Genomic DNA, 24,069 nt, shown 5'->3' with positions numbered 1-24,069 from the left:
TTTGTTATTGTAATAATCATAGCCTGCATGTTTTTTTACCATACAAAAGCTGTAAACCTACTTTTGCCCACCCTGTATATAAATAATTAAAAAAGACAATTCTGTGATTTCTTATCTTTGAACCCCTTAATAGCATCAAATTTATTTTTAAAACACATTCGTGGAGAAACTTGTTTTTTATAAGAGGAAAACAGTAGGCATTTGAATAACATTTAGGCCCCCAAAACCTTAAAAATAACTAATTATGATATTATACTATTTATTTAAATAGGTTTGGAAAACTTCTTTTACCGGAAGTCTCTGCCATTCAAGAGGGTTTTTAACTTATATTTAATTACACATGCACCTTTCTACTGCCCATGTGATCGTTGCAAAGACGCTCCCCGTGTTAACCTTGCCACGCATCCTGTCGGTGTGCAGGGCACAGAGGTGACCGTGAGCACGCCATGCTCTCAGTGGTTCAGGGAACACACTGATGAGGACATGCTGGGACTGGTGTGGCTCATCTTGCTATAAAACAGAACTCAAGGGGTCCTTTGAAGCACTGTTACGTGAAATAAAACCACTGTCACGCCCCTGAAAATGCAGAGAGTATGTGACAACAGGTGCCTGGCTCTCTACACGGCAGGGCTTTGGAAGTCCTGGGGAGGGAAGCACGCCTGCTAAGACACACTCCCTGCCTCAGCGGACAGAGAAGATAACCGAGTTACAGAGTTGAGGTGGTTTTCTAGAATGAGATCTATGCAGGTGGACATCAGTGCCCGCTGCCCGGCCGAGCTGAGCTGTGTTTATCTAACCCTCCTGACACACACCCATCTGACTAGCGTCAGAGGTGAAGGGACGCATGTGATGACGCCGTGATGCCTGGCTGTGCCGTCTGCTACGACAGGGCCGCCTCAGCAAGGAGGAGCTGGTGCCTCTCACCTTAAAGGACTGAACGAAGGTCCAGAGCAGAATACGGATGGTGTAGCCCTGACGCAGCAGCTTGATGAGGCGGGCGGCGCGGAAGAGCTTCAGGAAGCTCATGTTGAAGCCACTGGTGTTCACAAGCTGGTGGACCAGAAGGAAACAGAATTAGCAACATGATCGTTATTCAGAAAATCTAAGCACTAGTTAGGATTTGCGTATTTAGCCCCCATTCAGATCATAAAATTGGGATGTGGATTCTGTCTTTGGTTTTAAACCTGTCTCCAGCTGATGGGCCAGGGAGGACCACCTTTCTCAGCCTTCCCAGGCCCGCCTCCCATTCCCAGGGAGAAGGGTAGGGAAGTACCCCAGAGGGTGCCCTGCATTAGACAGAACCACCTCCTAGTCTTCTTTAAGTGGTCCTAATGCTGCACTTAGACGCCAAAAGAACAGATCTAATAGTCCCTCCAGCACACGGTGGCTCTCCAGCATTCAGAGAGTTACGATGAGCTCTCCAAGTCTTCTTTAGGATGAACAATTTTAGGGAAATGATTCAGGTCTAACAACTTTGAGGGCAAGGATACTGTGGCTCTTTTGTATCTCTTACAGAATCTAGCACCACACTGGGCACTGGGTCTCTTTTGGCACCCTCTCTATTCATTCCACTTACCCTATGAGATGTCTGCTATGGGAGGCATGCAAGTGAAACAAAGCTTCCATGAGATCCAGGGCCCTCCAATGTTGGCATTTTCTGGCTAGAGCTCAGGAGTGAGGAAGTGAACTCCCCACACTCAGATGGCTACGCATTTGGTTTGATGAGTTTAAAATAAACTGAACGTGCAGGGGATTTCTTTAAATGCTACTTCAGGGCCAAGCTTAAAGATGAGCTCTATGAGCCATTCACCTTGCTGTCTGTCAAGATGATTTCTGTGATGCTGCCGATCACGGTGATGAAGTCGAAGATATTCCAGGTGTCTCGGAAATAGTTCTGCCAAGAGAATTCAGTCACGGGAGCATCACATAACAGAGGAAAAGAAAACCAGGAAGAAAATAAAAATTGGAGAAAAGATATCTTTCATTACATAACTGTCACTTGGAACTGCAACTTGTTAATTCATGTACAAGTTCGTTCTATCATTGGCTTCAGTTTCCTATTTCTAACCAGAAATGCTATTTCCCCTTTACGAATTTGGGAATTTCTCATTTGGCAAGCAGTTTCATCACTATTTGAAGTCCTTGTTATTGAAGGTGTCACTAAAAAGCTCATATGTAAGGAAGATTTGTGGCCAAGAACATCACAACTCCAAAAAAAAGAGATTGGTGTCACCTACAAGACAATCAAATTATTTACAATATTACTTCAAAGTTTTCTACAACTATAACTCTAAAGTATCCACCTTGTATCATGTGACCCTATAAGTATACAGTTCTGACTTTCAATTATTAATAAGAGTCACAGAGATGTCCTAAGTGACTAAAGATCAAAGATGTGCCAAAAATCTCCTCTAACTCCACTGAGCCTTTTCAAACCAACTGCTGATTTGCAATAGGATGAAGAGACTTAATCTTTTCCCTCTTTCTCTGCTCTGTTACACCTTTCAAGGAGGTGTAATGAAATTAATACAAGGAAGCAGTAATAGAACGAGTGGGTTGAAGGAGATGGAGGATAAATAAAGGACCCAGAAAATCCACCGTTCAGGTAATACTCTGCCTACCAGAAAGAATAGGCTATGCACCCATTCCCAGGGCTCAGGTGAACACAGACTCTGAACTATATGCCTTAAAAGACACAGGTCACTTGGGTCTCCCCAAAGTCACCTGCTTGCCCTAAGAGTCTCTCAGAGCACTGCAGAAGGGCACCCCCTCCCACCCTCATGACACATCGGTGAATCCTTGCTATGTGTGCCAGATACTGGGCCAGGCCCTGGGCATTCATTCAATTCACTTATTCCTCCCATGAAGTCTATAGGTAGGTAGTGATACCTATGTTTATAAAATACTGAGTGGCAGGGTTGGTAAGAAGAGTGGGGAGAGACAGGCAACCCAGTGGGGAGAGACAGGCAACAAAGATAGGAAAGGAGTGTGGAGAGAGGAGCTACGTATAATGAACACCTACTCAGAACCAGACGCCTTAGATGCCTTGGGCACACTGCCTAACTGGATACACACAACAACTATCTGAGGCTGCAAGGTAGCTACTGTTATCCTCATTTTATGAATGAGCAAAGTGAGGCTTGTCTGATTCCAAAGCCACATGTACCTGCCAGGTATGTAGAGAAACTGAGGCACACAGCCTCACAATCTCACTTTCCATTACAAATACCTACTCCTTCACGACTGGAGCTAAGGGGAGTCTCCGAGTTCCTCCATTCTTAGGGCTCTCCTATGCCCAACCTGGGGGAGCTGCCTAGTACTTAGGCCTCCCCCATATAGCAGAGGGAACACAAAGCTGGGTCTCAGAGGATGGAAGGCCTGGATTCCAGGTGAGGATGCTTCCCGACAGTATGGTATAGAACCCACAGTATAGTAAAGACCAGTACATTATGGTGGACGGCGTGTGGGCTTCCAAGTCAGCCAGGCCAGGATCTGAATGCTGGCTCTGCCTTTTAGGAACCTTGGACAAAGCGCTCAATCTTCCTGAGCCCCAGCCCACCCAAAAAGGAAGACCATTGCCTACCTAATAGAGCTGGTATAAAGCTGAAATGAATATGTAAAGCGTTTGGACTTAATAGACAACTACTGTATGTTCATTCTCTCCCTCTTTCTTCCTCTTTCTATCCCCATTACACTTTCCGATTCTACTGCCTTTTATTGTGTAATCCTCAAAAAGCTATACAATTTTTCTGAACTTCAGTTTCCTCATTTAAATGAATAACAATAATGATGACGATGGTTCCTGCCATGGCTATTTCAGAGTCAGAGAAGACCTGACACACAGCACATGTTAGGGCATTTTGAACACCTAGAGCACTCTCTCAGAGTAAAGACATACTTGGGACTGGCGGTGCCTTTCACAAGTGTGGAAATGCCTCAAGACCGTGCATGAAGATTCGGGGGTGACAGTGGAAGGAGGCAGGCCTTGGGGCCCAATCATCTGGTTAAGCTTGTAAGTATGTATTCAGCACTCACCATAATTAGATACGTAACTGGGGACTGAAGTCACAGACGGAGTCAATACCACATGCAAGTAATCGAGATGTGCAGGAAAACGCCCCTCCTGGCGGTGCCACTTTGCCCTCCCCCAGCTCACTCGCTCGGGGCTAGACTGTATTACCCAGGTATTCTTTTCACTCTTTTTATGTCCCCAGGTCTCAAGTCTCAAAACACTCCAAAGGGAGTGAGGCAAACAACAATACAGCCACCTGCAGTGGGTTTCCTTCAACTCTCCTCCCCAAGCCATCAAATTAATGACTTTTCAGAGGGCCACGAGGAGAGCTAAAGCAACCCCACAATCAGCCTTCACAATTATCAAACCCTTATTCAAACAACAAGCGAAGTTTGTTTTCTTGCAAGGAAAGCCAGATACATATATAATTTGGAATAGAAGCTCACACACGAAGGAAGCGTGAAACAGCTGTCGAGTGGGTTTTTCCGCATCCCACTGGTCTCACTGTAAACGCTGAAGCCAGGGTGGGGGGAGCAGAGAGGACTATTTTGTTTATAGGACGCTGAGGCAACGGCTAGGTTTGCTTAACGCTCTTGAGAGCAGAGGCAAGAACTTGCCGATTATAATTAGTAGCTGAAAAGTAAAGACTCATGCCAGAAAAACTCATCCCAACCCTTCCCAAACCCAGTTCCAGAATCCACACACCTCTCTCTCTCCACCCACACATACACACTTCAAAGGTCATTAACTTTTATAAGCTTAAGAAACGTTTTTGTTGGCAGAAATTACTCTTTGTGTAACTAAGGGGAGAAGGAAAATTAGATAAAACCTATTATCAACTATGTTTGAGGCTAAGAGGGACAGATATTTTCCCATTTGAGTTATAAAATTTTATACCTTTTACAGGAAACTCAAGGTTTATTAGTCCAATCCTTGTTTTGCTCCCTAGCAACAGATAAATCGTCGTGCTAGTGAGACCCAATGACTGTCACCCCTTGACCGCTGACAGAATCTGACAAGACCAGAGCTGGTGGCTAGATGAGCTTGGAGCTGGGGCTCCCCTTTCCTTTGCCCTTTCTCCCAACACCCTCACACATCGTCTCGTCTCTACGGCAGTTTCCCGAGCAGTGGGAAGGAGCCCACAATTAGTGAGTAGGTATATGAACCATTTTTGAGTCGTGGAGCCCACCCTCCTTCCCACAAAGGCTGGGGATACACCCAGAAGGAAAGGGAGACAAGCATGGAGGAGATGTTCCATGACGTACCAAGAAGCCAAATGCGATGATCTTCAGGACACATTCCAAGGAAAACACCATGGTGAAGGCAATATTGAGGTACTTCAGGGCCAGTTCATAAGTACAGGGAGCAGAGTAGTACTGCCAGGAAGAGAAGAGAGGAGGGAAAGAGCCAACCCTTAAGGTGAGAGGGGTCTCCACGTCACCGAGGCCGGCCACCTCTCACCCCTACCCTCAGGGGACACTGGTGCGCGGTGTGGGAGACATGGTCATGGGATTCTGGAGAGAAGTCTTACGTATTCCATGTGGCAGAACAACACAAGACAGGGAAACACAGACCATGCCCTGCCCCACCCCACCACCAAGGCTACTAGTTAGCAGCAGACATTCTTCCTTGAGATGAAGGTGGGCAGGACAGAAACCTTTTCTAGAGTTAATTACTTGCCCACTGAGTATTAAATAAGGTCAAATCTCTCCTGGCACTCCGTCAGATCCCGTGATCATCTCTATCTCCTGACATTTCCGCCCCTGCCCGAGTCTCATTCCTGTCACCACCTCTGGTTTGGGAACTACTAGATGGCTGCTACGTTTCATGGTATTTTGCCCCAAAGACCCAGAGGCTGGGCTGTTGAATGAGAGAAGATCAGGAAGAGACTCCATGATTGAGGAGTAGGTAAGGACACTCGAACTGGTAAGTGGGAGTGTTTCCCAGTATCTGGGCGCACACACAACTGCTCTGCGAGGGAAGAGTCCCGAGGTTGGCCTGCCCCAGCGCCTCCCGCACCGGCCTCTCACCTTCATCATCAGCACGATGGTGTTCAAGGCGATCATGGCCATGATGGTGTACTCAAAGGACGGGGACACCACGAAGTGCCAGACGCGATACTGGAAGGTGTGCCTGTTCTGCGGCATGTAGCGGGTGAGCGGCTTGGCACTGATGGCAAAGTCGATACAGGCCCTCTGGAGGAAAGTCACAGTTGGTTACTGGCCCGAGCCCAAATCCCCCAAACTTTGCACACTGGTGGCTCTACTAGATGGTTACAAGAGGATGGCGTAGAAAAAAAGTAGGGTTGCACAAGCAGATGTAAAAACAGCAGCAGAGATTAGACAAAACTGCAGGCGAGATGCCACCTTAAGTGAATACACAGAACTGGGGGGGGGGTGTTTGTCACATGAGGTAAGGACTTAATGATTATTAATATTGTCCTTTTCACATGGCGCGTGGCAGAGATGTTTAGGCAGGAAGCCTAACCCGATACCCTCAGCCAGAAGTCAAGATCTCTCTATGCATTCCCACAGCACTTTTTGCATTTCTCTTACAGTCTCAGTTTCTAGTTCAGGTCCAATGGACCCTACAACGTGCCAGAACTATGCTTGTTACCAGAAGAGCTGTCATGAGCGAGCCATATCCCCTTCCCTTACAGCACACACACGCCACAGAGGGGACAGCCAGGTGACCGGTGTCTTAACACCCCCCACCCCCCCACACTTCTAGACTCTGCACTGCATCTATGGGCCTTACACAGAGCAGATGCTCAAAACATGCTTAATGGCTGAATCATTTCCCCCATCCTCTCCCTATAGTTATTAGGTTCAGAAAAGTCAGCCTTCCTTCTCAGGGCTGGGCCCGTGCCCCCTTTCTGGAGGCCCTGCTGCCCCCCGCTGCAGACCTCCTGCTTTACCTCGTTCTTCTCCAGGCTGCACTCCTCCATCATCTTGTCCCCCTGCTCCTGGAAAGTGATGATGATGAGAGCCACAAAGATGTTGACAAAGAAGAAGGGGAAGACTACGAAGTAGACCACATAAAAGATGGACATCTCCATGCGGTTGCTGCGGCTCGGGCCCCGGTCCTCCTCTGTCACATCCACAGAGTGCTGCAAAACCCTGTGGGGACAGAATGACGGGGCACGAATGGTGGATGGCCATCTCGGCCACTGCTCTCACTCGAGGTTTCTTTAGGTCATGTGCCACCTGTCACATTTTCTTATCTGATCTCTTTGTCTGTGCAGATCCTCCGTTAATATTTTTGGGGTCCATAATAACCAAGTTGGTGAAGACTCAGTGACCCTCAACCCACTGCTTTTCTAGCCCATTCCATCAGACATCCAACTTCTAAGCAACAGAGTGACATTATTTTATAGTTTAGGTTGTCATATTCAATACCAGGAGACTCCTGGATTTCCAGTTGGCATTTTGTTGCCAACTAGAGTATGCTGCGACCAAAAAGGGGTGTCTTAGTAATTGCCAAGTCTCTGAGAAGTCACTCTACAGCTATGGCAGCATCAGAAATTACATTCTGCCCTGGCCAGTGTGGCTCAGTTGGCTGGGTGTCATCCCATCCACCGAAAGGTTCCCAGTTCAATTCCTGGTCAGGGCACATGCCTGGTAGGGGGCGTGCAGGAGGCAGCCGATCAATGTTTTGCTCACATCAATGTTTCTCTCTCTCCCTCTCCCTCTCTCTTCAAAAATCAATTTAAAAAATCTAAAAAAACAACAACAACAAACCATTTTGTTGTCTTCTTTAGCTGTGTGATCACAGAAAGTATCTCTGGGTTCTGCCATCTCACTCCTAACCCTCAATCCCCAGGTGTAGGACCAACTTGGAGGTTAAATCTGTTTAAAACAGCTCCCAGGGACTCTGGTAAGTGGTGGAGAGCTGTTCAAAACTCATTTGTTCTACAGGCATCAGATGGCTCCACTCAACTCAATACTTGGCTAAAACATCAAGAGTTTCAACTGTTTCCCAGACTTTGTCATCTTCCTCATGCTTTTTGCCTTAAGGATTTCCACTCTTCCTCTCTTCTGCCTCTCTCCCCCACTCATGGCCACTTACTCTCCCTGGAACAATAACAAAGGGTTGACTTTGTTCATCTTGAGTTGGCTTCTCAAGGCAACCACGTGGCCCCACCTCAGCTCACAGACAAGCACACTCATCACTCACTGAGGCCATCCTTCCCCCGTGGAGACGGTGAAGAGCGTGAGAAGGGCCCAGATGATGTTGTCGTAGTGGAATTCATGGCGCTTCCATTCCCGACCCTTCACTTCCATCTTGTTTTTCTCATGATCCACATAGTTGCCTCTAAAATCAGTGCAGAAACGAAACAGAGCCTCTTCACGACAGCTCATGGGAGAGTAAGGAAGTTCTATGGACTTCAAAGACGCAGGGTAACAACGGTCAGTGTACACATGCAACAAAGGAGGATTTTATTAAAGGCAGTGGATAAAAATGGGATTCGGTGCCTAACAGACATGGAACATGGACTTCTAATCCTTTCTCGAGTCACCATGCAGCCTTGAGTAACTTAAACTTTCTGAGCTGCAGCTTCCACATCTATACTATGCAAATAAAACCTCTCTCAAAAGGTTGTTATAAAGATTAAAAAAACCACACCAAGAAGTAAAATGCCAGGCACCATGTCTGACACAAAAATGGTACTCGATCAAAGTTTAGCAACTTCCTATTTTGCCTTTTTCCTAAAAGAGGAATGTGAGGGGCTCAAGAGAAAGAACAGACCTATGAACGGAGCTGGAGTGGGCCTCCTGGGAACATGCTTCAGCAGGAAGGAAGGGAGTGGTTGGACAGGGGTGCTGGTGGCACTTACATGCACTCCTTCTCTGTGTCCTTGGAACTGTCAGTGCAATAAAAGAACTTTCCCTTGAACAGCTGAACAGCGATAACAGCAAAGATGAACATGAAGAGCTTGTAGACAATGAGTATGTTGAAGACGTTCTTCAGTGAGGTCACCACGCAGTCAAAAACAGCCTGTGCACAGAAAAGCCAGGCACGTAAGTCCCCAGAATGGCCTGTGTGTTTGCCTAGGGCTGAGCTGGGGCCACACCCCCACCAGCCAGTCCCCTGAGAAGGTGCCTTAGGAGACATCGCCTTGCTAAGCAGTGATACTCATGAGATTCAGAGCTGGCTTCCAAGCTGGGACCCACCACCTGGGAAGGGGACACATGCTCTGAGTCTGACAGCAAACCCAGAGCAATAGGGACAGATGCCATCAGGCAATGGAGGGACACCTTTGAGGAACCCCATTAGGTGCGCTCTGCCTAGTGGGAAGTCAGACATTCATTGTAAAGGGATCTTTGAGATCATTTAGCCCATTTTAGCCATTAAATAGCTTCTTCCCTGACCTTACACTTATTTGGTGACATTCTTAGATTTGATTCATATGCTGAATATGTAGTTTTCTCTTTACCTTTCTAAATGGATTAGAGTGATAATAAACTATCATTTTTGTGCATTTTAATTATGTTTTATAAGAAGTTTGTGCATTTGCTCCAATTATATTCAACCCTTTATGTAAATGTCCTCCAGTTTAAAGCTGTGATTAAGATGCAACCAGCGATGAGGGAAGGGATGGCCAGCTGCCCTTGCATGGCCATGAGGACCGGGTGGACCGAATCACCCGGTCCTCACCCGAATATAAGGATATTCACTTAAAGGCAATAGATCCACCTCTGGAGAAGCCGTTCTAAGCCCCAAGCCATGAGAAGTTACATGGGACCTCGACACATTTCAAGCCATTTTTAGGTTATTTTCTAGGTTTTTAGGTTTAGCACAGTAGAGAGCCTAGCCCCACGGTGGCGTCACATCTCTGCAGTCGCTTCTTCGCAGGGCTGGGCAAACACTGCTGGCGTAATTAGTCCAACACTGCAGGGACTGTGAGTGACAAGCAGCCCGTGGAACCATCAGAGCCACCTATACTTCCCCCAGGTTACAGAGTAGCAGAGAGGAATCAGCACTTCTTAATTAAATGGAATTAACCAAGGTTGGGGAGGCCCTCCAGTCTGGTAACTAATGTCACTGTGCAACCTGTACCCTCCCCAGGACCCCAACATAGCTTGGAGGAGATGAGACCACTAGACTGCAGCTAACAAGAGTGGCCAGGGCCCAGGCCTCCCGGCCAAATCTGGCTGTGGATGGGACAGAAAGGAATGAATACCTATGGGCACTGCCCCAGTCCAGGCCCAGGGCTGAACCCATTACCAGGTGGAGGGTTGTATGTAAAAGTCTGCCTGACACTGTGGGAGGTGCCTCCTCCTGGAGGGACGGCAGGGCAGGAGGAAAGCAGGTGGCGAGGACACTTCCTGTGGGGCATGAGCCTCTCCTGGGAACCCATGCAGGTGGCCAGGGCCCTGGGCTTAGAGAGGAAGCCATGTCCCTGCCAGTTAGGGGCTTTTCAGAAGTGACTTTCCTGCAGTCCCCAGCCTTTGCTAAACCCAGTTGGTTTTGCCACCTCTCTGTACAGCCAGAGGGTGGAAAGGGGAGCAGTGTCCTGAGGGCAGCAGGGGTGGTAGAGGGGTTGGTGAACCTCATGAGAAAGGGGAACTAGTAAGCAGGGTGAATCTGTTCCCTCCCCAGCGGTGGCTGGCTGTCATTCACAGGAATTCAGGAGAGAACTTCTCTCCTAGGACACTTCAGCTTCCATAACAGCAATGGATGTGTGTAGGGGAGGCAGGTTCAACCTGTTAGCAAACAGGACTGAATGGGAAAGCACACCCCAAGGGCAGGAAGCACCAGGGAAGGAGCCCGGGGGGTGGAGCAGGAGAACCAGGATGGGGTACCTATGAAAGAAAGCTCAAGTCCCAGCAACAGGAAGAATTTAATTCACCCTTGCTCACTTCCCCTCTTCTCTGCTTCTGCCCCAGATGTGTCTGTTCTTGGGCAAGTGACTGACGTGTCTGTGCCTCCAAACCAGGAGGGGTCAGTGCTAGAAGGTCATTTCCTTCTCTAGAATCCCAAGGAGAAACCTAGTGTGCAGACCACAGACAGTGGGCTCCGGCTGCTTTGGTTTGCAGAGGCTCGGAGACAGTCGCAAGGTTTCTTCCTGAACAACAGGCCACAACCAGGGTGTACAAACTATCACCTGGGGCTGAACTCCAGAGGCAAAAGCCCCTTATAGATTTCTTGGGAAGCTGGCTATTTCCCTTTAAAACTAAGACCCGTAGCTCAGGAATGTAGATGAAATGAATTTCAGTCCCCTTGTGTGCAACAGGAACATTCCCAGCAACAATTCTATAAAAGCCAGCCAGCCATGGCTGCATAGAGAGGACGGCAAAGGGGACTTGTTGGGAAGAAACTCAGAAAACATCACCTTGAGCTTGGGCAGGCGTTTGATGGTCTTCAGTGGCCTCAGAACCCGGAGCACCCGCAGAGACTTGATGGTCTTGATGTCCCGCCCCTTGTTGGTTCTGCAGGGGAAAAGCCCCCAGGGAACCACAGGACAGAGGGGGAAATAAAAGTGACAGTCACATTACTGCATTAACAACAGGGTAAAGGGGAGGGGTGAGGCACGCAAAAGGCCAGAAATTGGGTCAGTGTAGACTCCTTCTGGGAGACCCCACAAAACATGCTTTGGGAAACTTTTCAAGACACTCCCCAGTGTGCACACACTCATATGCACACACACCCATGTACCCTCACACAGAGGAACACACAGGCACACATGCACACACACAGAGGCATCCATGCACACATGTTCATAAGCTCTTCCTTTCCTTAACTGCCAGGGGAATGCTGCTCACTAGCTCACTGGCAAAAATGAACAAGAAAAATTGACCAGGGACCATGACAGTCATCCACTGTGGATCCCACTGTGCTTAGGCTACTGCTTCTGCAGTGGTCAGCTCTCCAATCATATTGGTTACAGGAATTAGTAACCCAGGGTTGAGGGCAATTCTCCTTAGGGGACTTCACCTAGCCCTTTCTTTGGCTCTAGGTTTGTCACCTCTGCAGAGTTTGTCAACTCAGGGAGAGCAGGGTGAGGAAGGCTGGTGGGGACCCGACACCCTTGCTGTGCTGGGCTGTCTATTCCAGAGACAGCATGTCATGAAGGCTTCTTGCCAGGACTTTGGCTCACACCCCAATTGTCTGTGTGGCTGGCTCTTTCCGCAGTCCCTCCCCATTTCAGATGCTACGCACAAACTGCAGAGAGCGCCTCGCCACTGGAGAAGGGCCAATCTGCAGCGCCTGCCCCCTCCACCCTCGCCCTACAGCCAATGACCCATCCTCTGCAGCCTCTTGGCAATGCCTGCTCCAAGTAGGTAAGATACATTTCTTTTTATTTTGAATGAAGTGGATAAATCAACCTGCAATTTCTCTTTCCACCTGCTCATCCCCTGAGATCTTTGCATTCAATTCAAACAACTGCAGTTTGTAAAACACGCGGGTGGTAGGAAATGACACTCTCAGTAGTGAGCTCAAGCTCTGCTTCTTTCCTCATGTTGGCCCAGACGACCATCACACCAACTACCCGAGGAAATGGGACCCAGTACATCCGACGGGAACTAGCAGGGCCTCTGCCTGCTCTTTACCGTCCTTCCTGCCATCCCCATCCCCGACGGGGAGAGAAGTCCATCCAAGATCGGAAGACATTTAATATAATTCAAGGAATGCTGGCTCTGCTCAGATTGTAAATTTAAAGACCCTCTTAAAGGTTATAGGCCATGACCAACAAGTCACTTTTACTCAATCTTGGATGTGAATATAGATAATCCAAAAATATCACACTGATAAGGTCTTTTGCACGCAGGGGCTTTATATATTTTATAAACTCATTTATTGTATCAGGATCATCTATCTACCTATCTAAAAAAAGGTAACTTGTAAGCCACATACATATCCAAACCAATAAGAAGGCTTGGCGACTCCTAATTTGTGTGCTCTTAGATTTCAGTGAAAACTCACCACTCACATACACTCACCGAGCCTTCCTCATGAGCCACCCCTTCCCTCCCCACCATGCTTTCTCCCCCGCCCCCCAACTCCTGAGTTGTTTTCCTTCAAAGAAAATTGAGAATAATATTTACCCCAAAGCGTTCCTATGGAGGATCCGAGCAGAAAGCAGTTTAGAGAGAGAGAAGGGTGGGGAGAAGGGAGCGTCAGGAACCTTATGGAGCAAAAGGGAACCTTATAAGACAGGGAACTAGAGGCACACAGGCCCATGAGACCCACTCACAGTTCGTGGCCTTGGCACCTGCGGAGTCCGCAGGCTTTGTGAGAGGAGGGCCAGCACACACTTGCTCCCCACCTCCCACCTGCAAGGGCGGCCGAGTGAGGCTGCCTCTAACTAGATGGCATTGCCTACATTGTACTTTATTCCAGGAAGCCTAGTGTACCTGAAGTTTTCTAAATGTGGGCTCTTACTTCCATTTCTTTAGCCATGTTCAGACAGAAATGCTTCTTGTTTCCAGTGAATGTATAAGAAACCAGCTAGAGGAATTATACCTATTCTGGGCCAGAAAGCACCTCTCTGGAAAGGCATTCAAGTCACTGTGGCCTATTTATACTCATGAAGGACTTCATTCGAAGACAGGCATGTGACCACCCTGAGAGGGTCACTCTGACATCTCCCAAAAGCACAGATGAGCAACACCATAAAACCACCTCAAAATGTGGGAGAAGGCGTGGTCTATCTGGGTCCTGATGTCACACAAAGGGATGCTTTTTGATCAATTAAATGACCAACTGTCCATTGTCAGCTATTTACTGTACACCTTGAAGGAAAATCATCTGAGCTGTACTGGTGAGGTTTAAAAACAATAAGAGGGTCAGAGTATAAATGTACAATACCTGAGAGAGAAATAATGAAAGCTAACTTTTTAAAGGTTTATTCCTGGCTAACCTGTGCTAAGCACTTTCAATGCAACTCTTTATTTGGACTCCCTAATAACTTTAGGGCGTAGGTGTTTCTATCCCATTTCACAGACGAGATTCAGAGAGGCTCTGGGAGCGCTCAGCCTTAGCAGGGCAAGCTGGATGTGCACCCGAGACTGCATGGTGCTCAGAGCTCTTGCTCTGGACTGAGCCTCTGCACCAGCAGATTTTGCTTGGGGCTCCGTCAAACAGATCACCGAATTCCAGAACTGGAAAAGATCCCTGAAGTCCTCTTAACTGCAGAGGAAACCGCGGCCAGAGGAGATATGCCCTGCATAAGATCGCCTAGTTATCGAGCTGCGGCGCCACGGTCAGCTGGCCTGCTGCTGCGAGGAAGTGCCTAGAATTCAGGCTCGGTTCTTAGTTGCTGGCTGCAGTGAAGGTAATTTTTCTTACTTTTCTTAATTTTTTTAAATGTACCACAAACCTATGCTATACTACCATGTGCTACAAAGACTTCCAAAGACTATTTTATGCAATAAATGATCCCGTATTCAAAATTATATTAATTTCACTTCAAATGGCAAATGAATAGTGATTTTGGAAGTAAATCCAAGGCCTCATAACCTTAAATCACACGTGATAATCTCTAAATGTTAAGAGGGCAGAGATAATACCTTCCCCTATATTATAACAGCATCTCCTCACACAGGAGACCAGGCAAGCCAGTCAAGCTACCTTTATGTGTCCATATAACAGCACTGATGGAGGCCTTTATGTGTCAGGGGCTCTTTCTAGGTGCTGGATACACAGTTGTGAACAAAACGAATGAGCTCCCTACCCTCTGGAAACTTACGTAGTCTAGTAGGGAAGGCCGGCCTCCAGTAAACAAGAAAACAAGCGAAAGTGTAACTAAGCTCAATGCTATGGAAAAAATGGAATCCTTTGACTGAAAAGTGTACGGAAACAACCACATAAGACATAGGTTACCCTCTTTCCCCTGGCTGCAATCGTCTTGAGCAAAAGCTAAGGGAGAACCTTCCCCATCCCTCAGAGAACAGAGTGGGATCAATGGACGGGCAGGTGGTCAAGGGTCACACACTCCAGGCTTTCACTTTTGCTTGACTAGGTCCTTAACCCCAAGACCTTTATATCCAGTAGCATTAGAGCAGGTTCTCAGAGGTCCTACTGACACCCATCTTATGAAGAAAGGCCCAATAATTCTCACTCCTCCAACACACCTGGACAAGGACAGAGTGTGCTCTCTACAATTAATTATGCCCCAGAATCCCAAAAAAATATCATGCTACGGAACAAAGGGGACCTCTGACCATCATGGGGTGTGTCCCTTATTTTGGAAAATGGGTTTTTTTGATGGTACGCTCTGATCCTAAGGGCTGATTGTAGCTGTCAATGTACTGTGAAGAATGGGAACTCTGTCCCACTCTGACTCCTACAGATTTGAGGCAGAGACAGTAATCAGAGATGGGTCAAAAGTAAAACATTTTCCAACAGGTCTCATACTGCAGAGGAGCTGGTGAAAACCTCTGGGTTTAGTGGCTGCAGAAAAGCACGCTTGTGGGCTCGATTGTGTTAACATGTTCAGCACCAATTTGAAAATTGCCATTTGAAATGAAAGGAATACTGGGTGACAAAGCCAAAGTCAGGAACAGCCTCAACAACTTAGCCCCTGTCCATTAAAACGCATCCTAATTTACACATGGGCCAAGTGACCTTTCCCAAATCTATGCATGTAGGAGTTATTTAAGCCACTGTCAAAGTCAGCAAGATAGCACAGGAGATGTCTTATCAAACTAGCAGCACAAACTCTTCCAGCACTTTGAACCACATTGTTTCAAAAATAATTCATGTGCTTTTTACAAATCATTTAAGTATAATCATCTGATAATCCTTTGCTAGTCTTTACTACTACATGTATAATCAGATTTGTTTTAACACTGCCTAGCTAATTAGTGAAATTTTGCCACCTTTAAAATTGACTGTTAAAATCTGAGGATCATTTCACAGGCTAGGATGCCCTGGTCCCACTTTGATTGGGACTTAATTGGGCCACCTACCCTTCTATTTATTTCCCACATATTTGGTAAGTTCCCGGCAGCTCTCCAGAAAATAATGCCATGTTTCTCTTCTGTCTCATCAGGAAGATGAGAATTTTCCAGCTCAGTTGTCAAGTTGCCCTCCGGATCCTTCATGAGTAAGCACTCATCATTCACTGTAATCTTGCTCTTTAGCTTCCAGGCCCCCCTTTCCTCAAAGGACATGCTCTCAAATTGATTTCTGCTAGAAACAGACTCTCCTTCCATGAGGGACTGAGCAGGGACATCAGGTTCCGCAAACCTTTTCCTCCTTTAAGGGGCATTGCCTTCTGTCCCCTCCCCCCACATGCCCAGCAGGGGGGTCTGAAAGCATCTCTTGCATTAGGGAACAGACAGCCTTCCTGGAGGGGAAGAAGAGGGGAAGGGGTCACTCTGGGAGGAGCCTTGAGCCCTGCTAACGTGTCTGGAGTATTGTTATGCACTTACTAAATGTTTGGCACTATATTGAACACCAGGATATATTTTAACTTATTTAATTCTCACAAGATCAAAATAGCATTATTTTAAATTTCCACTTAGAGATGAGCAAGTGGATGTTCAGAGAGTTAAGGCAGCTAATAGTGAACAGTGCTGAGATTCAGACCTAGGTTTACTGACTCTGAAACCTTTGCCTTTATGTCCAATGTCATGATGCCTTTTCAGAGGGAGACCTCGGGAGGGTTTTAGCCAAAAAAGGAAACAGCTAAGAAACCAGCAGTTCCTGAGCTCAAATACTGAGCTCTCTGTTCTAGGATCCTTAATCAGTCTAGGGTCTATGAGGACTCTTAGGAAGAACGCGGTCCAGGCAGAACAGCAAGATGGACAATGTCAGAGGTGACCTTCTCCATCGGGCACACGTCTTGTCTGTCTCCAGGCAGAGATAGAAGCACCTGCAGGCTGCGGAGAGATCTGCACCAAGCCACTACTTTGAGTTTACAGGGGTTAATGACTTGGAACTAACTAGAATATCAGAAATAGAGAGGAGCTTAGTGTTGCAGAGAAAGCCCTGAACTTGAAATAAAATTTTAAAAAAGCAATAGTTTAGGAACTGGCTTTGTTACATATAAGTCAAATAGTCAAACCTCAAGCAATCCATTTCTCAACTGTAAAACAGGACTGTCCGGGGATAAACGGCATAGGGTGTGAAAGCACTTTAAAAATTCTAAGACCCGTGGAAACAAGGATGCAGCTTTCCCCTCTGCACTGGCCATGCTAGTCTCTGGAGAGAGAACTTGACGTCCAGCACTCTGACCTTGTCACTGCTCAGCTGTGGCCGAGTGGGGTCACTTTTCTTCCTGACCCATACCTCAGCATTTCCTGGTCACCCATGAGCTCTTAAACCCTCTGCCATCTTTCTTTGCTCTGGGACCAGAGCACTAGCTCTACCCTAAATGGTTAGTGCAGAATTATTTCCTTCTTGCACATGGACCTCAACAAGTTCCCTGAACACATGTTTGCCTTTGCAAACTTTCTCCTTTGCAAAACACAGCACCATCCTCTAACTGGAAGGTACTTTTGTCCAAGCACAGAGCAGCCGCAGGAGACAGCAGAGCATTGAACTGTCTCCTAGCAGATCTGTTATTCAGTCTGGTCAGTCTAGTGACCTGATGTCTTGGTTCTTAGTCTTCATATTCTAAGCACCCCAAACCCCCTCACATGCTGATTTTTTCCAAGAAGGTCTACGTGCTGGCTGAAGTCCAGCCAATACACCCCCTCACACACACCAGCTGGAGACTAATTCATAATGCTAGGCTGTCCCTCTGCCAGTGTGGATTAAGCAGACAGCTGGCAGGTCACATGATCTGAGCTGACACTTTCCAAGTCCCATCATGACCTCTTCTGACCTGAAATATTCTAAAACTAATTTTAAATTTGAGGGCGGTGTGACTGGTTTCTCCTAATCCTGCAGGATCTGGCTCTTCCTGTGGCTGGGAAGGCTCCCCTCCTGCGCAGGGTGCTAACTTCTGGGTCTCGTGATCCATACTGTTGGTTACTATGTGGATGGGCTGTGTTCTCTGATTGGGCCATTTCATTTTGCTTGGTTCTGTGGCCACAGGCTGAGATGCCATTTACGACCAACCATCTCCCAAATCTGTGCTTGTTAATAAAGAGAATACTTGGGCATTCACACCCATTGCCTTCACATAATAAAGGTCTCCAAGTGCACACTCTACAGAGGGTTTTCCAACAGCACCAACAACCCATGTAACAGACAATACACGCGTACTGGGACTCAATGCCAAGAGCAGGTAGAGTGGGCACTCTCTTTCTTTCAGGCACTCCCTCCAGGTGACCCTCACTTTGTTCCTCCCTCTACCCTCCCAGGGCAACTAGAGTATAATATGACACTGGGCACCCCAAGAGTCCATAGACATTAATCATCTTTAGTGTCCCTACCTGGGTGTGAATTCAGGTAAGGTCACTCTCAAGGTGACTCTTAAAGCTAGTCTTGCAGAACAACATCTTTTTACCTGCTCACTGCTGGAAATTTCCAATTCCAGGTCAGCCGGCTTCCTAAATCCACAGTTAATGGGCTACCTGATAGCTAAATTTTCTTTTAATCCTTCATTTTCCTCCACAGAATGGTGGAACAGGATGGCCTGTCTTGCTCAGTGGTAAATGGGTCTTCTTTGCATGAAGCAGAACTTTGCCCACTCTTCTGTCCCCCCTGGCAAGATTGATGTGCACTCAGCTTCCTTGGGAGATGCCCCTTTCAGTTCTAGAAGAACGGGGGCTGCCAAGAAAGAAGCCCCAAGGCAAAGCCTAGGGTTGGGGGGGACTGCCTTGGACACAGGCAGGCAGTGAACGAGAAGGAGAGTCAGCCAAGTGACAGGTGAGACTGCGGTTCTATTGTTTCCACGCTCTACTGAGCTTGAGCACAGACTCGCATTTCAGTTCTAAGTAGTCACTCCTTTCTCGGGGGTGCACATTCACACCTTTGCAAACACAGAGCCCCCAAAGCTAAACCAGGTCAGAGAACCAGATCCTGTGGCTCCTTAAGGGCCCTTCCAAATCTGAAATCGTCTGTGCCTGTGTATTTCATTGAACAAATTCAGAACCAGCTCTGGCGCTGCAGCTGGCTCTGCATGCATTCCGGAGACCTTATCCATTGTAGGGCAGTGTCAGCAAAGTGACACACTTCTAATGAAAGCTAATGTGGGGATTCCCGATCCTCTGGCATCAAGAGGCAGATTGACTCATGTTTTCCCTTTCTGGCTACAGACTGAGTAATAAAAGGCCAAGAGCGGCTGTGATCCAGCTCCCCTGCGTGGCAGGGAGTCCTGACCTCACCTCCTGCCCCATGAGGATGGTGCACAGCGATGGGAAACTTCGGCATCAGCTGCCAGAGCCTGCATTAGTCTCACTGATGCCCAGGCCCATGTTGGGGAGGAGGTGGGAGCAGAATTGCTATTTTTCTTTTAAACTATTTGTGCTGGCAGGCCACTATAAGCAGTGAGTTTACTATTTAGAATCCAATGCAGGAGAGCTCACCTGGCTAACCTGACTTGAGGCAGGCAAGTCATGTGTAGAACAATGGAAATGAAAAGCATGAGAGCCTGGGGTGGGGGTAGGATCACACACATGGTCCACTCCTCTCCTGATTCCCTCCTGAGATGCTGTCCCCTGCCCACCTGCCTGCCCAAAGCCCTTCACTAAACACTGAGGACCCAAAACCTAAGGGCCAGACAGCACTGCACCACCACGCAGGATCCCAGAAGGCCCACAAACTCGACCTGGTGCAGTGGCCACAGGACTTCCCTACAAGCCAGCCGAGTCTGAGGTGGAGGGTGCCCCTAAGGGAGGGAAGGTGCCTGGCGTGCTGATACCCAGAAATGCCAAGGCTGGAACCACCTCTGTTCTGCCACCCAGGAGCCCAGGTGATGGCAATGGGGTGTGAGGAAACTGGGAGAAAGTTTCTGGTCCTCCAGTGCAAAATAAAGATCAGACAGAACAATCCCCCTTTTGCAGAAAGCAGAAGATGAAGGGAAGGTTTCAGAGATCCAGTCACTCACCAGGCTTCTTTTGAAACCTCAAAGATGAGAAGGCACAATAGGCACATTTATAGCCAGCAACAACGAGTCTACATATGGCCAGGAAAGTGGGATGTTGTGGGCAATGGAACGAGGGAGAGCCATCCCCAACCTCTGCCAGCACCCTGCCCACCTCCCTGCACAGCCAGGTACGGGGCTTTAGGAAGGAGACCTGAGTGTTCTTATAAATGCTTTATCATGTAAAAGTGGACCGGGAAGAACAGGAGAGGTGCAATACAGGCATCTTCCCATTGCTTTTCTGAGCCCCTGGTAAGCAGCCCACATGTATAAATCCCCTGCCTCCTCCACCTCAAAAGTCATAAAGTTCCCAGACGGAATTTGTCAGGTTTACATTATAAAGAGTCCCTTCACTTGATATATGCAGCTCTAGAGAAGACAAATTTCCCTTCAGCCACCACAGAAACAATGCATATGCTTATGGAAAATGTATGTGACACTGGGCAGGCCCCCGCCACAGCAGGACGCGTGCTTGGGAGAAGGTGGCACAGGTGAGCCCTTTCAAACACTGGGAACTGGGATGGTCAAACCTATGGAGATATTTTATTCCTTCCCTTCTGTAGTTGCCATCAATGACAGCCGCTCCCAAAGGCTTTCTCTGTCCCTTCATACCATGCAGCCAGCCTCCCTTAAAAGACCTGCTCCCTCTAGTACTCAGAGGCTGGAGGGGATTCTGCTGTGCCACCTGGAGAGTGAAGCTGCTCTGGCAGTGAAACAGGTGCAGACAGAGCCCCAAGGCTGTCACTCCCTCTCTGGGGCACTCCACACATCCGCTTAGAAAAGAGGTCCTGATGACATGCCCATCTCCTAGCCACACCCTGGAGGCCTGGGAGAGCCCCTTCCCTGGCTGGATTCCAGAGGAAAGGTCAGAATGTGTTTGAAAACCTGCTACAGTTGGATCAATGTTTGAAAAAAAAATTCCCCAAAGAAAATGAACATGGTTTAGTCCCCTGAATCAGGGTTTAAGAGTGTCTTCCCAGGTGTCTTATCAAGGACAGTTGGGAAAGTCTTTCCTCTTGGAGTTAAATGTAGTAACAGGGCTCTTACGTCCTTCGCATAGCTCGGGGTACCCCTGCTCATGAGCAGAGAACCCCCACAACCCCCCGGCGAGGATTCTGTGATCCTCAACTTCACTCTACCCTCTGCATATTTCTTTCAAGCTGCCCCTCTATTTGATAGAATCAAGCAATGAAAGGGTCCATCAGCCACACTTGGGTCCCTCCCTGAGCCCATGAGGCACTGCCCACACAGGTTAGTGCCTGCCCAAGCTTACTCATCTCCAAGAAAGGAACTCCAGGCCTCTGACTTCTCCCTAGTGACTCTCCCTGTTCCTCCTTTACCAGCCCTGTCACTCAGGGCATGTGAGCTGAAGTTAAAGTGCTCTAAGGGCTCTGCAAGGGTCCACCGGGGCAGCATTCCCAGGGACCACTCCGCACGAATCATTTCTCAGGCTGGCCCTGGAGATGGCCTCCAATTGGCCAAGGTCTCAGAAAGGAGGGAGGGAAGGTAATCCAATAGGAAAGATAGTTACTTACGCCAAAGCAAAGGCCACCAACGCACCAACTACCACCACAAAGTCCAGGATGTTCCACAGGTCTCGGAAGTAGGAACCATCCTGCAGAATCAAGCCCTGGTCTATCATCTGCAGAGGAAGTAGACAGCCACCGATGAGCCAGGATGTGGGGGCAACGTGTGCCCTGAGCTCTGGGGTCCCCATGGCAATGCCTCCATTGCCATCATCCCTACAACCAACCCCACGTGGGACCTGAAGAGCAGAGGACAGGCTCTCTTCATGTAACTGTGAAGCCACCAGGGTTCAACTACACTCCTGAGCTGGCACAGAACCCTGACAATGTTCCTTCTTTGCTCAGTGGCTCAGAGCATCGCCACATACTCACAGATGGGGAAAATCTGTAAGGCTGGGAGCAAGATAGAAATGTGGGTGTTAGGGTGATGGGGGACAGACTAGAGGAGAGTGAGTGCAGCCAGGACTGGACAGTATCCAGGAAACTCAACCCTGCCTAACCCTTTGCCTTGGTACATACCCAGGTTCAAACCAGTGAGCGCTGGGGAGGTGACTGCTGTCCTCAGTCTGTCTGCACTCCCACTGCCTTCTGAGAGGGCCACACCCACAGGTCTGCCCCAGTCTAAATAGCCCTCTCCAGTCACATCCTGCCAGAAAGACTTCATCAGGATCCTGGGGCCAGAGAAGGGGTCTGCAGAGGCCGCACTGAGGCTCTGTCATTGGCCAGTAGGTGACAGCATTGAGGAAGGTCACTATGCTACAGGAGCAGAGAGGCAACCCATCCAAACCCCACCCAGGTTTCTTCTAGAGGCTTTTACCTTTATAACCATCTCAAAGGTGAACACGCCAGTGAAAACATAGTCAAAATACCGCAGGACCTGTAAGATACATACAGTGGAGGGGAAGAGCTTATGTGTGGCCACCAGGCTCCACACACTCCTGCCTGCCCATGGAGACATGCGGTCTGGCCCGCCCACCAACCCCCCCACATTTCCACTGCAGAACAAAAGCTTGGAATTTTAACCACAGGCGGGAGGCAGAGAAATGAGGAGCCACGGGTCTTGCTAGAGCCGCATAATGTGGTGGCCAGTCCTGGGCCCTTCCCTCCTCTTGGCCAGAACTCAACTCCTTAGGTCTCAATTGGCCTGCAAACCTTTCCTCTCAGTTCTGGCTCAGAGTCTGAAATCCTTGTCAGTTTCAATTCTCCCCACCTCCCTCCTATCTCCTGACAGTTGCCCTTGGGACCCCCACTGGGATGGGGAGGCACTAGGGAGGTTGGCAAAGGGCCCCGTGCACCCACTCTGTTGCGCTCCGAGTTGGTCAGGACAGGGTCCTCGGCCGCCAGGGCAATGCTGCTGGCTGCGATCACCAGGAGGATGCACATCTCGAAGTAGCGCAGGTTCACGATGTAGTGGCAGGCCCTGCGGATCCTGCGGGGTGGGTGAGCCCGCTGAGCCGCCTCCCTCCATCCCTACCCCGCCCTCCCCACCCCCACGCACAGGCACATCAGCCTCTGCCAGACAGCCAGGCCCTGGCCAGAGGAAGCCTTGGGAAGAGCAATTTAATTTCTCAGGCACCACCCTTGATTTAAAGCCCCAGAGGGGGAAAGTAATCAGATTGGCTGGAGGCTGCAGTACATAAGCCAAGATACATTATCTGCAAGCACGTTCCAGCCTTGGGGAGCAGCCAGCATCAGAATACACACATTTGGGGTGCCTTTCACTGTGTCTCAATGTCTGCTCCCCCACTGGACAGAAACTGGGGCAGAGCAAGCAGATCAGAAGAACCAGGAAACATAAAAATATACCTTGGCTCTAAGATTCTTGATGAAAGCAGCAACAGGTATTCATGAGTTTCGGGGATTCTGATTAAGGAGACTACATCCCCTGGACTGCATTCTGGCCTTGGGGGGGGGGGCTGACAGTCCTCAGCCCAGGTTCTTTCCTTCCCAGAGCCTCATCCAGACACTGCCCGTGTGGCCACTGGAAGCCCTGTCTCGTCTTCCTAGCCCCAGAAGCTGGGCCATGTGTATATCTTGCTCAATTAAAGGGCAGGAGACAGCTTATCTTTCAAAATTCCACCTTTCCTCAATCTAATCTTCCAGACTCTTCTCTGCCAACCCCATCTCATGCCCCTAAACACACCCCTTTCAGAATCCACAAGGATTCTGCATTAAGCAGGGGAATCAATACTCTTAAATGCCAATGGAGGATCTAGCCATTCTAGGCTCGAGAGTCTCAGCTATGGACCATTTGGCAACACATCCCAAGTAGACCCCCCCCCCCCCCCCACTGACTGAAGAATAGGTGACATGTCCCTTCCTCATCGCATTTCCTATGCTTTCTTGTCTTACTCTTCTGACTACGGGCACAAGTTCAGAGGACGTTCAGTCCCATGACCCACCTCAACCCGGGAGCGCCCTGTGTGCTGTGCGCGTCTTGTCTATGCCACCGGGGAGCATCAGGGGGGTGACTGGACCCGCATCCCTCCATCTCCCCGCCCGAGCCCAAGCCCTGCTTGTCCACCCCGGCATGACGGGGAGGGTGCGAG

At 48.6% G+C, this 24,069-nt stretch overlaps 1 protein-coding gene across 1 annotated transcript in view; it reads right to left on the bottom strand.

Moving 5' to 3' along the window:
- The window catches only part of CACNA1E (calcium voltage-gated channel subunit alpha1 E), a 351,537-nt gene that overhangs the window by 37,504 nt on the left and 289,964 nt on the right, over positions 1-24,069 (bottom strand). Inside the window, exons 25-36 of the mRNA XM_081120447.1 lie at positions 22,820-22,949; positions 22,338-22,397; positions 21,530-21,636; positions 13,063-13,074; positions 11,349-11,445; positions 8,850-9,010; positions 8,189-8,326; positions 6,930-7,131; positions 6,043-6,207; positions 5,278-5,388; positions 1,811-1,894; positions 925-1,050 (exon numbers count right to left, since the gene is read on the bottom strand). Of these exons, the coding sequence (XP_080976573.1) occupies positions 925-1,050; positions 1,811-1,894; positions 5,278-5,388; positions 6,043-6,207; positions 6,930-7,131; positions 8,189-8,326; positions 8,850-9,010; positions 11,349-11,445; positions 13,063-13,074; positions 21,530-21,636; positions 22,338-22,397; positions 22,820-22,949 (1,393 nt within the window). The remainder of the gene's footprint in view (positions 1-924; positions 1,051-1,810; positions 1,895-5,277; positions 5,389-6,042; positions 6,208-6,929; positions 7,132-8,188; positions 8,327-8,849; positions 9,011-11,348; positions 11,446-13,062; positions 13,075-21,529; positions 21,637-22,337; positions 22,398-22,819; positions 22,950-24,069) is intronic.

Source organism: Miniopterus schreibersii, assembly GCF_964146895.1.
Source record: "Miniopterus schreibersii genome assembly, chromosome: 19".
NCBI lineage: Eukaryota > Metazoa > Chordata > Mammalia > Chiroptera > Miniopteridae > Miniopterus > Miniopterus schreibersii.
The sequence above is the reverse complement of the archived record's forward strand: the minus strand, read 5'-3'. Positions and strand labels throughout refer to the sequence as shown.